The sequence below is a fragment of the Cyprinus carpio genome, chromosome A21 (genome assembly GCF_018340385.1).
Source record: "Cyprinus carpio isolate SPL01 chromosome A21, ASM1834038v1, whole genome shotgun sequence".
Classification (NCBI taxonomy): Eukaryota; Metazoa; Chordata; class Actinopteri; order Cypriniformes; family Cyprinidae; genus Cyprinus; species Cyprinus carpio.
The window spans coordinates 12,642,662-12,657,226 of NC_056592.1; the positions used below are offsets into that span (position 1 = coordinate 12,642,662).

Below are 14,565 nucleotides of genomic sequence, written 5' to 3' on the forward strand. Positions count from 1 at the left end.
AGCCCTGCCCAGCACGTTTAAAGCACTGGCTCGCACTGGCCCGACAGTGGAAAAGCGGCTATAGAGTTGTTCTGTAGCCACTCCTTTGTTATGTTGGCTGTGTGCTTAGGGTCATTGTTCTGTTGGAAGATGAACCTTCACCCCAGTCTGAGAGCCACAGGACAATGGCGCCAGTGTGTTCACCACACACCAGCTATAGGTGGAGAGGAGAGAGAGTCATAGAGCCAATCAAGTGGATGGGTATTATTTGGAGGCCATAATATACAAGGGCCAGTGGTAGCAACTTGGCCAGGACACCAGGGTTACACCGCTACTCTTTACGAGAAGTGCCATGAAGTTCCATTTAATTACCACAGAAAGACAACACATATTCAGTAACCCCATCTTTTGACAGTATAGTGTGTCCCCATTAGTATACTGGGGTGTTAGGACTCACACAGACCACAGGGTGAGCACCCCCTCCTGGCCTCACTTACACCTCTTAACTCATCCAGGTACTGACCAGACTCAACCCTGCTGATGACAAGTTCACACTAAAGGATTTTAAGCCCAATTTGCAAGTTAACAAACTCACCGACAGGTTGGGCTGTGATCGAGGGAAAATCAGTGGGTGATCGGCGCTTGCAAATCTTTTTGTGTGAACTACTCAACGACGCATCAAAGAGGCTCATTGATGTGTCGCCGATGCCAAATTAATATCTAGCATGCTAAATATCTGGACCTGTCAGCCGACTCAGCATCACATGGTGTCAGGTGTCTCAAAAAGCTACAGCCAATGAGAGAGCTAGGCATGGGTTGAGGTCAGTGGAAGAAAAACAGCAGCAGCAACACAGCTTTGGAGACAAGAAATGGAGCAAATTTTTTTCAGAACAGATCATCACAAACAGCTTGCAGCACTAATTTCTTCCCGATGTCCATTTTCAAATAAACAACTCCTGTTTCACTTCTTGATTCGTGTAAATCCTATTCAATCTTGCGTGTTTTTGTGACAAAACGTGGTTTGGGGATTGTGTAGAGTTGTTGGGTGACAAAGTTGTTGTCAGCTCGTGTAGTGTGTCACCCCCTGTTGTTATCATGTGTTTGCGAAGTGTGAACACCACAACGACTTCAAACACAGCCAATCAAGTCATGTAGGACAGTGATCTGCGTTTTAAAGTGTGTGTGTGAACCCTTACTACAGTGGGCAACCAGACTTGGGCTGCAGGGTGAGAGTGTCCATGCTGCAGATCTTTCCCTTGATCCTGACTAGTCTCCCAGTCTGCCGCTGAAAAAACATTCTCACTCTGATGCTGCCACCAGGGATGCTTCGCTGTAGGGATGGTACTGGCCAGGTGATGAGCAGTGCATGGTTTCCTCCAGACATGACGCTTGCCATTCAGGCCAAAGAGTTCAATCTTTGTTTCATCAGGCCAAAGAATTTTCTTTCTCATGGTCTGAGAGTCCTTTAGGTGCATTTTGGCAAACTCTGTCATGGCTGTCATGTGCCTTTTACTGAGGAGTGGCTTCTGTCTGGCCACTCTAGCATAGAGGGGCTGATTGGTAGAGTGCTGCAGAGATGGTTGTTCTTCTGGAAGGTTCTCCTCTCTCCACAGGGAAATGCTGGAGCTCTGTCAGAGTGACCATCGGGTTTCTTGGTCACCTCCCTGACCAAGGCCCTTCTCCCCAAATCACTCAGTTTGGCCGGGCGGCCCACATTAGGAAGAGTCCTTGTGGTTCCAAACTTCTTCCATTTCCAGATGACGGAGGCCACTGTGCTCATTGGGACCTTCAATGCTGCAGAAACTTTTCTGTACCCTTCCCCAGATCTGTGCCTCTATAAAATCCTGCCTCAGAGGTCTACAGACAATTCCTTGGACTTCATGGCTTGGTTATGTGCTCTGACATACACTGTTAACTGTGGGACCTTATATAGGCAGGTGTGTGACTTTCAAAGTCATGTCCAATGAACTGAATTTACCACAGGTGGACTCCAATCAAGTTGTAGAAACGTTGATCAGTGGAAACAGGATGCACCTGAGCTCAATTTTGTGTGTCATGGCAAAAGCTGTGAATACTTATGTACATGTTTTTTTTTTTTTTTTTTTTTTTTTTATTTTAAATGTAAATCTTCAGCAAATCTCAAAATAAATATAAACATTATAAATATTTACATACAAAGTTATGATGCCTAAATTTTCAATTTATTTAGACAAAATAGCATTTTTAATACTATATTGTAGTATTTTTTTTTTAAACTAATATCCATTTACAAGTTGTTGACAATAACATTAAAATGATAAGCTTATCAGTATCAGCCAAAATTTCAATATTTGTGCATCGCTAATATAAACTAAATATATAATATAGTGTAATATAGTTAGGATCATGTATCAAAACTGTTATGAGTCAGAATAACAGCTGTAATCCTATCCCTACTATAAAACGCATTTCTGTCAGGCAGAGATGATCCTGTCATTGAAAGTTGTATCATGCAGGTGGCCAACCTAGTGTGTTCACAGTGACGACCTCGCTGAACGGGCCCGTCCCCAGCTTGTTCTGGGCCAGGACGCTGAATTGGTAGGCCGTCTCAGACTCCAGGCCTTGCACCAGGAGCCAGTGCTGCCCGCCGGGCACAGCCATGGACAGCCAGTCATGCGGTCCTAACTGCTCCCTCTTCACCCTGCAGGAGGAGTCACATGCACAGATGGAAAGAGTTCAGCATGGCACAAGCTTACATGCACATACGCTCCGATAATGATTGCCATGTCGCTCACAATACTGATGAGAGCACTGCCTGCAGCTAGACGCAAAAAGACAGCTTGTTTGGCTCAGTGTGAGTGCTCAGTGATATCCAATAACACAAAACTGTCTCATGGTTTCCCAGTGGAAATTCTGAAGAATGCAACTGCCTTTTGATTGCTGATCTTTACAAAAATATCCTCATAGATCTTCAGTGTGCTTTGTACGGCCTACAGCTCTTGAGAAAGACCTATGGCTTGAAATGAGTCTTATGGACAATACATCTCGTATAGAAAACAGCCAGAATGTGAAGTGATTTTTTATGTTGATAATGTATTGTTAGCCTTAGAGTGTGACATCATGTCCTGTTGCACATATCCATTGCAAGTAGTTTTGCATGCTCAAAGTTTTGTGTAATTGCACCTACAGCCAGCATGCTTCATTCTGATAAACCGCTGTCCTTGGCATGCATGGAATGACTCCCACGGGACGTCCCGACTAAATTCACACTGAATTTCTTCGATCTCCATCGTACCCAAGCAACACAAGGACACCATGCATGCCCCCTTCAGTACATTATTATCATCCTCATGACACTTTATTTATTATATATTTATATAAAATTTAAAGGATGAATCCCACATAAACAACAACTGACTAAACATAAACTATCTCACTTATCAACACTTTCAGTCTTAAAATATGAAAATCCATCATAAAAATATAAATATAAAAATAAAAATTCATGTTATTAAAATTTCCATAACATTAGAAAAAAATTCATGTTTAAAATGCCCATTAAACTGCATTGAAATAAAAAATATGTATAAAGGTAATTGCAATTTTTAAATCTATGCAAAATTCTGAATTTTTTATTTCTCAATTGTAAATATATGATAAAGTTATAAAGTTCCATTTTGAGGGGCATGTCATAAAGTCACAATTGCAAGATATAATCTTGAAATTCTGAGGAAAAAAGTCAGAATTCTGTACTCGCAAATGCATGTCATAAAGTCACAATTGCAAGATATAAACTTTAAACTCTAATGTAAAAATTTGTGAGAAAAAAATTCTGAATTGCGAGGTATAAATTCATATTTGTGAGAAAAGTCTGAATATCTCACTAATCTGACTTTATAACTCAAAGTTTATATCACATCATTCTGAGAATAAATGAATTGCGAGACATAAACTTGCAATTGACTTTATAACTCAAAGTTTATATCACATCATTCTCAAAACAAAAAAATTCAAATACAAAAAAAAAAGTCTGAATTGTGAGATAAAAAGTCGCAATTACATTATTTACTTTTTCTTCAGTGGTGGAAACAAGCTTCCATAAGTAATGCATCCATAAGTATAAAATATATATAACACATATTCCCGTGAAAAAAAAAATGCAACATATTTTATGTAATAATATATATAGTTATATCATTCTAATGCAAGAACCAAAAAGTTAAAAATGTCATCTCTCTCAAAGATTGCTGTGCTAAACAAAATGCATCCTTTGAGATATTGAAATTACACTGTGTTAGGAATATTAATGACTTTCAAAAAGAAAAACGTAAGGAATAAGCTGTATACGTCATTCGCCCTGTTCCTATTGGTGAGTCATAATATTCCACTGAGGTATAATTGATCACTTCCTTCATGCCCTTATAGCATGCCAATTCACAGGCTCTTGAGATGTGTGTTATTCACAGCATCGCAGCGGTCGCTCAGCACCTCTCCTGCAATGCACAGGAAGTAGCAGGAACACGCCAACTATCTGCGTCAATGAGGCTGACGGGAGCTGTTGTTCAATCTCACGTGGGTCACCTTTAAAGGCCATTCATACACAACCTTTAAAGCATGAGTCACACTGCCCAATATTTCAAATGACACCTTTTTTAGCCAGCTCTTGGCACAGGTCTCCGATTGCTCAGGCACCCATGGTGGACACATCAGGCCAGCGGATAATGATGATCTAAGAAAAGTCGGAAGCAGAATGGTGAGGAAGCTCACACCCTTATCAAGCTTTTGCATGTGTGGATTTTGGCGCTAGTGGAAGGTCTCAAGTTAGTACTCAGTACTGTATGTGGACTGCTGTGTTAGTGGAAGGGCTCAAGTTAGTAGTCAGTATAGACTGTGAAGAAATGCTGAGTGTGACATACAGGCACAGTTACCTTATATGAGACACAGATCTGTCTTGGATGACAATGTGAACAGCAAAAATCGCAATGAAACTAAATTCAATTCTGATCTGGGGCACATACTCGGAAATAAAAATGATAACAGCTGGGTGAGAATTCATGTCAGTTTTTTTAGTCTGAAACAACATATTCAATCTGAAGCAACATTTTTAATGTTATTTTTTATTCACCCTTATCATGAAGAATATGGAAAACAACAACAAAAAATATATATTAATAAAATAATATGTGTTGTGATTCCTCAGTTCAGTTAAAGTTGCAAAAAATTAAAATAAAAAATAATGCTGATTTAAAGGGATAGTTCACACAAAAATGAAAAATTGATGTTTGGGTATCTTACTGCAGTATCAATGAAGGCGCATAATGCTGATTTAAAGGGATAGTTCACCCAAAAATGAAAATTTGATGTTTATCTGCTCACCCCCAGGGCATCCAAGATGTAGGTGACTTTGTTTCTTCAGTAAAACACAAACAGAGATTTTTTTGAGCAGTAAAAACAGTAAATAAAAATTGAACTGAACAGTATTTATATCGTTTTTTTACCTCTGATTTTCACCACAATGTCTGAACTTATGCCTGAACTGCCACTTATCTCTCAAATGGAGCACTGACACTCCTAATTGAGATTGTAGAGATACATGTAGGTGGCGGTAATGCTCTTATAAGTCTGCGATCTGCAGTAAAGCAAGAAGAAGAAGACGCCTAACAAAACCACAAGAAAACAACCTCAGAACAGTCATTCAGTATCTCAAAAAATCGTATCAAAAACAGAATTTTTAGAAATAATTTTAAATGTTCAGTTTCTTGCACAGACCAAACGTTTTGTGTCTTTACACATTGTCACGTGTGCAGGGTTTTTTGAAATGTATTAAAAGCTAAACGGTTAGTTTTAATTGTAATGTTTTGTTCACTTTTTTTTTCTGTTATACTTTATATTTCATAAAATAAATGCATTCTTGGTGAGCATAGGAGACTTCTCTTAAAAAAAAAGAAAAAGAAAAAAACCTTACCATCCGGGAAACATTTGAAGGGTAGTGTATATACTCTACAGTCCTTTGTCTAAACATTCCTTTCACAGGTCCTTACACTTTCCTCTATTTTTCTCCATATAACAGCCGTGTGAGTCTCTAAACTCTAAACTAAATTTCATGACTATTAATAGCCCAAAAAGGAGTGAAATCTGTCTCCAGGGCTCGCAACGGGCTAAACCTGTTTATGCTACATTCCCATGAAACACTGCTGCCATCTGTTACCTGGTGTGACATTGCAGAAATATGTTCTAAAATGAGTAAGTTCCAAGTATAGCTAACAAAGACACAGCTTTAAAGACATATGATTGAAATGTTCTTGTCGTACCCACCAACGCAAACATACAAAGGCTATTGCGAAGCATGTGTCATTCTATAGGGTCAGGAGCACAGAAAGCTATAGAATGCTGATATTCTGGGTGAATATCGTAGAGGACAGCGCCACACAGGGAGCAGAATCACAGGGATGCAGAAGCACTGGCATGGGCAGCAGAGAGATGAAGAGAGGCAGAGGAGACGACTGAACAAGGGACGAATGTGTTGCTGATTAAGCCAGAAGCAAGAGTTTGCCGTTATGGATCAAGTCACTAACAAAAGTTCCTCAGGGGCACCTCTTTTAAACCTGGATGTGACCATACCGAAGCAAGTAATGAAAACTTTTAAAATTATGATACAGTAAATACTTACTTGCAATAGTTGGTTTTCTTTGTACGGTTAAAATATCAAAAACTGTTTAGCACTGAACTGCGAGAAGGCACAAGACAAAGTCTTTACATTAATAAATACTTTTCATGCATAAGAATCATCAGAATCTCTCAGGGCTTCATAATGTACTGCACAATACTGTACTGTATGTACAGTACAAAATAAAAACACACAAATCACCAATACTATACTTATAAACATAATTAAAAAATCCAACATACCAAACAACTGCTCTAACAACAAAAAGAACAAAAAAACTCGATAAAGAAAACAGTGGGTCTGGATTACTCACAGAATGATTATCTTTGCTCAAGACATTCCGGTATGAAGTTATTTGGAAGTTATGAACAAGACTTACATCAAACTAGACTGTATTTTATTAATTATATGCCATATAAAGAGTCCTGACCATGATGTTATTCCCATAACCATAAAGCTGCACTGACATTGGAGGGCCCTGCTGGTCATCTCACCCCTATGGGGAAAGGTTTTGCCCCATCCCACCCATTGCCCCCAGATGCAGCAGCCTCACAGCAGCAGCAGAGCTCAGGTCAACAGTTAGGAAAAGAAGCAGAAAGCAAAGCATGCTGGGATGACTCACACATGGCCGTACCAGACTGAGAATGTCTGCTCAAAGCCGCCATCGTAACCAGGTTCCCACGAGACGTTGGCCGAGGTCGTCGAGACTGAAACGTGGACTTTGGCGGGGGCGTGTGGGCTTGTGCCTGTGGGAGGAGGACAACTAGTGTCACACTCAATATAAACACACACTTGTACACAAAAGCTAAGGCTACACATATTTTATTTCCCTCGGTCAGAGCCATTAGCTCACTTGTCTTAACACAAACACTTGCGCTAACACAAACAAACAGACTGTGTGTGCATCATTTATCCTTTATCTCTTATTCAACAGCTAAACGCTAACCAGTGTGGATGCTTTTGAGGAAAATCCCTCTATACTAAGACACTGAAACATTTCTAGCAGTCTGCTCACAGCATATAATATCCCTCAGAGACCCAACCAACCAAAGGACTGTTGTACAGAGAGCTTTTCGAGAGGTAATCACTGAATAGCTAACAGTTTAGCCTAGCAGCTGCTGCTTGGCTACTAATCAGAAAGTTTCTTTAGCTATTAGGTCAGTTATTCTGCAGTTTCACTGCAGTCAAACAAATACAAACAGTGCCAAATACCACGATGTACATGCCAATACAAGCAGACAGCAATATAAGGACTAAGCTGGCAGTGTTTGTTTACAGCTGCACTAGCCACTAATAGAAAGAGACAGGACATTAGCATTTGCGCTACTTTCCTCTATTCAATTTATAAGATTAGAGTGTAAGTCTGCATATGAATATACTTCAAAGCATTGAAGCAAGTAATCTTTACACAAAAATTGATACTTTTGGCAAGTATGTGGTATTAAAGTGACTTAACATGAAATGAAGACACCAGTCAAATCAGTATATATATATAAAATATATATAAAACACAACTGAAATAAAGATTAAAAATAAAATAAATTCTTAATATTATTAAAATACTACATGAAAAAAAAAACTGAAAATTAGAAAATCTGCCTTGGCAACTACCTGAAAAAAGTTTTTTTTTTTTTTTAAAAAAAAAAAAAAAAAAAAAAAAACAACAACCTTGGAGTTAAATAGAAAAATTAAAAACTATATTTGTACTAAACCAAATTACTAAAACTTGACTAAAACATGAACCGAAAATATAAAAATAACAGGTAATTAAAAATATTTATAATAGTATTAAAAAAACTATACTATTTACTATGTACTATGTACTAACAAATATATACTAATATACTTAAATAACACTGGAGTACAGAAATAATAATTAGCCAAAAAGTATTTTACATCAGAGTAGAATTAGAAAAATATATACTCAATACAGAAATTTCCATGACTTTAAAAAAATTCCCTGATATGTTAGGGTTACTCCTAGAACCCTGAGACAAAGACCACTGTTGTCCTGCAAAATATAAAATAAATTTTTTTTGCACTTTTAACGAAAATAACTCTTTTTAATCTAGTATGATTAAAATTCATCGCTGTATGGAAAAACCACTTCATCGCAAGTTGTGTTTGTGCTCATGAAGTAGCACCATTTGTCTCAATGCCTCCTACCGATTACTAGGAGGTGCGTGCTGGCAGTGATGCTCGTGGCAACATTGGAGGCGACACACTCCCACTCCCCATGGTCCTCCTTGCTGAGAGATTTGAACTGTAAGCTGCCTCGCGGTAGGACGTTGTGCTTGCTTCTGCTGGGCTTCCCTACCTTCTCCAATAAAAGAAAACAGTTCTAGCAAACACTTCAGTTGGGTTGACAATGATACAGAATTCCTACTTAAGGATTCTTAAGGATGCAGGTTACCTTTCTCCATGTAATGTTGGGGAATGGGTCTCCTTCTGCCTCACAGGGGATGACCAGCTCTCGACCAGCCTCCTGCCTGTACTCCCCTCCAGGAACCACCAGAAATTTGGGTGGGTCCTATCCAACGCCAGACACCACGTCATATTGATGCAAATAGATGATATTATCAAAAAGGTAAAAAAGGAAAAGGACGAATGAATAAAACACAAGTTTCATTCTTTACCTTTAGCACCAGAGGGGCGGGAGGGGACTGTCCCATTGTACCGAGGCTATTGTAAGGCACGCAGGTGTAGGTGCCGAGAGAGTCCTCTGTCACCTCAGACACTCGAATGCTCCCATCTTCCATTTGGCTCCAGCCAGGGTACTGCAACAGAGAGAATCATCAGCACACAATCAGGGAAATCATTTCCTGTATCTCAAACAGTACAACGTTTGATTCTCGACTGAACGAATTGAACAAATGATTTTGTACACTAGCATTTAAAAGTTTGTGGTCAGTAAGATATTTGTTTTTTTTAAGTCTTTTGCCCACAAAAGCTACATTTTTATTTAAGAATACTATTATAATGTAATTAATTACTTTTCTATTTTAATATATTTCAGCCACATGATTCTTCAGAAATCATTCTGATGTCCTGCATTGCTGCTCAAGAAATATTTTTCATTATTAGCAATGTTGAAATCAGTTAATGCTTAAACAGTTGCTGCTTAATATTTTTGTATATTTTTTGATAACTAAGATGTTCAAATGAACAGAATTCATTTAAAATATAAACCTTAATATAATAAGGTTTTTACAGTCATGTTTGATCAACTGGTTGGGACCTTTCTGAATTAAAGTATTCCTTTAAAATAAAATAAAAACTTTCTGATCCCAAACTTTTGAGAGGTAGAGTGTTTTAAATAAGTAAACTGCTTTGTATAAAAGCATACTGGATGCATTAAAAGTATACAATGTAAAAATTGCATCATGTAAGAAATTATATAAAGCACAAATGTAATGATGATAAATCATGTCTCTCTAAGAATGATATGCAATCAATTTGGGGCTAATAGACACATTGAATAAAATAATTTATGTATGAATGAACTAAAAAAAAGTGAAGGGGCTATTTTAAACACCATATCTGCTTGAATCATGAATATTAAATACAGTAGGTGATTAGCAATCGCTAAATCACAATCAAATTGCTGAAAAGCAGATACAGTAAGTGTGTGTGTGTGGGGGGGGCAGACTGTTTCTAGTAGTAGTAGTCTAAAGGTCATCGTCTTACATGGCTGGCTAGAATTATTTCTTTGTACTGCATCCTAAATTTTTAAAATCTTATGATTTTTTTTTTTTTTTTTTCAAAACAAAAAGTGTCTAACAAGCTTTTGAATTTATTGAAACCCTCATAGTGGTTGCTATGCACCTTACAACCCATACAACTATTGCATTGAGTGAAATGAATGGAGTGGATTTGCTCTCAACGCACTTAAGATGTAACATGATAAGTCTGCATATTTTCAGCTGCATTGTCACTATCCTTAAAAGCCAACTGCACTGAGGAGGAACAGGGTTCGAGAATGAACCTGATATCATGTTTCTTTGCTAAGGGCAGTTATTCTCCATTTGGCTTTATAGTTGAAGAGGAGCCAATGATCTTTGTCTGTGTGAGACTATGAGATCAGTGTGAACTGTGAATGAAACCCATCTCACACAGGCCCATGTGACAGCATCTGTGAAAACACTGAGATCATTGTCCTGCTGGACTCACCTTCTCTATCCGCAGAGGCAGGCCGTCTTTTTTCCACTTCACTGAAGTGACAGGCGGGTTGGCATCCACCGGGCAGCGGATGAACCCCGGCAGTACAACAACAACTAAAAAAACTGAATACATCATAACCACACTTACAAAGACTATTGGACACAACAAGAGTAGAAACAAAAAATACAGCTTAATGTTGATATATTAGATATCTGATAGATTAGACATGTAAGGTTTTGTGCATTGTTAAGCTGTCAGACAGATGAGAGGAGTTTGAACTGGATGTCTCTCTGAGCCATTAGTCTGGAACATTTAGCACAAATCCTCTGAATAAATCAACTACTAATGCAGAAGTACACTAATAAAGAACTTTTTGCTCTCACGTCACTGAAGAGAGAGTCTGAAATCAGACAAAAGGGTCTGAACTAGCTCACACTGAGACTATTACTCAGCTAATCGTAGTACAGCACAGTAAGTGCCTTGGAAACTGTTTTTTAAAAACAGTATCAGAGTTTCCAATAAAATATTAAGCAGTACAATTGTTTCTTGATCACCAAATCAGCATATCATATTAAAATACATGAAAATAGACATTTATACAGTTATTTGAAATGTTAATAATATTTCATAATATTACTTTTAACTGTACTTTTGATCAAATAAATGCAATCTTGGTGAGCATAAGCTAATAACCAACCCCAAACTTTTGAATGAGAAATTAATGCATAAATATAACAAATAAGCACACCATACATAAACACATTATTTGGTCAATCAAATGCATGTACAGAATTGTGCAATATCACAGGCAATGAAGAAAACACATATGGTATCCTCTAAAACCAACCAAATGTTTTGAAATGCTTCTATTAAAGGGATAGTTCACCCAAAAATGAAAATTCTGTCATTAATTACTCACCCTTATGTCGTTCCAAACCTGTAATACCTTCATTCATCTTCGGAACACAAATATAAGATATTTTTGATGAAATCCGAGAGCTTTCTGACCCTGCATAGAGTGCAATGTAACTGACACGTTCAAGGCCCAGTAAGGTCGTAATGACATTGTTAAAATAGTCCATGTGACATCAGTGGTTCAACCATAATATTAAAAAGGAACAGGAATACTTTCTGTGTGCAAAGAAAACAAAATAATGACTTCATTCAACAATTTCTTCTCTTCTGTGTCAGTCTTCGACGAGTGTTCACAAAGTACCACGATGCATGCGCTGCACCTTGATTACAAGCAGAGCAATCCACACGCACGAGTCGTGGTACTGTCATGAATGCGCAGCGAAGACTGATACGGAAGTGAAGAAATTGTTGAATAAAGTCGTTATTTTTGTTATCCATGAGCACAGAAAGTATTCTCATAGCTTGGACTATTTTAAAGATGTCCTCGCTACCTTTCTAGGCCTAGAAAGTATCAGTTATGTTGCTGTCTATGCAGGGTCAGAAAGCTCTCGGATTTAATCAAAAATATCTTTATTTGTGTCCTGAAGATGAACAAAGTTCTTACAGGTTTGGGACGACATGAGGGTGAGTAACCAATTAATGACAGAATTTTCAACTATCTCTTTAATTCCTTTGTACCACAAAACATAAATAACAGTTTTATTTTTGATAACTTTTCCTTTCTTTATATTGTATAAACAACATCTAAAGCAAAGACTATCAATAATGCTGTAAAAGAGATTCAGCTGCATAACAATAAGTAACAGTCCCCCAAAACTAAAAACACCAGCCAACCGCAGCATGCTGGAGAACGAGAGGGAGCGGTGCTCCGAAACGAACACTTTGAAGAAATACACTGCTCCACCTTAACACTTAGCACAGTGCCAGGGTCTATTTTTAGCACAAGTGGAGCTGAGTGATGGGACGATGGGTGGAGTGTGCCAGAGTAAGGAAAAGAAAAGAAGAAAAGCGAGTCGTGAGGACGAAGCATAGAACTGCTAACAAAAAGGAAGAAGAGGAGGAAAGAGGCAATCTTGATGCATGGAGCAGACCTGCAATGCCATCAGCCGTCCAAAGGGGGCGCCATCGCCCATGCATCCAGCCTGCTGGAGTGTCTGCAGGTGACGTCACTGCAGAGAAGAGGGTTTCCACACAGGATGATGTCATCCTTTTACATTCCCCCTCCTTTTTTCTCACTTACTGTCAAATACACTTTCTCTGCGCCTCTGCTCGCTACACACATGGGCGGCCAGACAACGTGAGACTGTTTCAGAGGACAGGTGAAAATTCCTGCAGTCTGGGCTTTCTGCTATGATGTAATCCCTTTCCGCCACTTCAACCGTGCCAAGCTGGTCCGACACAGGCTTCCTCTGAGACAGGGAATCTGAAATGTCTGTTGCCTTGGATACCACATACACCCATCAATATTTAATTCAAATCCAAAATTACTGCAAATTCAACATTTTTGTGCTTTTTTCAACAATGTCTAGAAACCCATGTTCTTTGCATCAGTCTATTGGCGTGGAGGATGTGAGCCGTGACTGAGTGATCTGCTAGCTTACTGACTCAAGGTCACTGTTTCAATTCAGCTCCAAACTCCCGGGACAGAAGGCCATTCCAATCTCTCAGCTGCAAATAGAAAGCAACAGCGGCATTTGAAGCTAATACGCCCTCGTGCCCATGTATTGAGACGGAATATGCCAGGAGACTAAAGTAACCCTTTCATCAATTACAAAAGAGCACTGTTATGCCACTGTTATTCTGCATGCATGATCTCAATATGAAAACGTGATGAAAAGGCATAATCTGCTGGTGAAGGTTGTTACTTAATTTTCACACTCAATCCAGGAAGACCAATGTCACAGATTCAGGATGAAGGAGAATTCCTCCTCCATTATGTCATGTACTGTATGATATGATGTAATATAATAGGCAATTGGGAATTACTGGTTCTTTAAAAATAATTCGTTACAGTGAAAAGTTGTCATTGTATCAAAAGTTATACCGGCCATTCATTGTAAGTTCAGGAAATCACCTATACTGCCATTCAAAAGTTAGGGATCAGAAAGATTTTTTATGTTTTTTTTTTAATGGAGTCTCTTATGTTCATCAACGTTGTATTTATTTGATTAAAATACAGAAAAAAACAGTAATATTGTGAAATATCGTTGCAATTTCTAATATTTGTTTCCTATTTTAATATACTTTAAAATATAACATTTCTGTGACACAGCACTGAATATCATCAGCCATTACTCTAGTCTTCAGTGTCACATGATCCTTCAGAAATCATTCTAATATGCTGATTTATTATCAGTGTTGAAACTGTTGTGCTGCTTAATTTTTTATTTAATTTTTTATTTTTTTGGAACCTGTGACACTTTTTTCTTAGATTTTTTTGATTAATAATACATTAAATAGAACAGCATTTAAGACTGGAGTAATGGTGCTTAAAATTCAGCTTTGCTACACAGGAATAAATTATATTTTAAAGTATATTAAAATAGAAAACTTATTATAAATTGCTATAATATTGCACAAAATTAGTATTTTTTCTGTATTTTTATATAAAATAGTCTAATTTGTAATGTATGTAAATATATGCATTTATTTAATTTATAACAAACTGAAAGAAAATATATACAATCATTAAATTATTTATTTACTTATTCAATTATTTATTTTTCATTAATTTCTATGATTTTTTTTTTATCCATTAATTCACAACAAATTGGAGGAAAATGTATGACATAATGATTATTTTATTCTTTAATTTAACAATTTATGTATTTATTGGTTTATTGATTCAATTATTTATTTACTAC

The 14,565-nt window shown here is 37.6% G+C and overlaps 1 protein-coding gene across 1 annotated transcript in view; it reads right to left on the reverse strand.

Annotated features, from left to right (window-relative positions):
• The window catches only part of igsf9bb (immunoglobulin superfamily, member 9Bb), an 86,258-nt gene that overhangs the window by 19,113 nt on the left and 52,580 nt on the right, over positions 1–14,565 (reverse strand). The window contains exons 8-13 of the mRNA XM_042710889.1: positions 10,796–10,938; positions 9,262–9,402; positions 9,039–9,155; positions 8,792–8,942; positions 7,260–7,371; positions 2,484–2,659 (exon numbers count right to left, since the gene is read on the reverse strand). Coding sequence (XP_042566823.1) covers positions 2,484–2,659; positions 7,260–7,371; positions 8,792–8,942; positions 9,039–9,155; positions 9,262–9,402; positions 10,796–10,938 — 840 coding nt within the window. The remainder of the gene's footprint in view (positions 1–2,483; positions 2,660–7,259; positions 7,372–8,791; positions 8,943–9,038; positions 9,156–9,261; positions 9,403–10,795; positions 10,939–14,565) is intronic.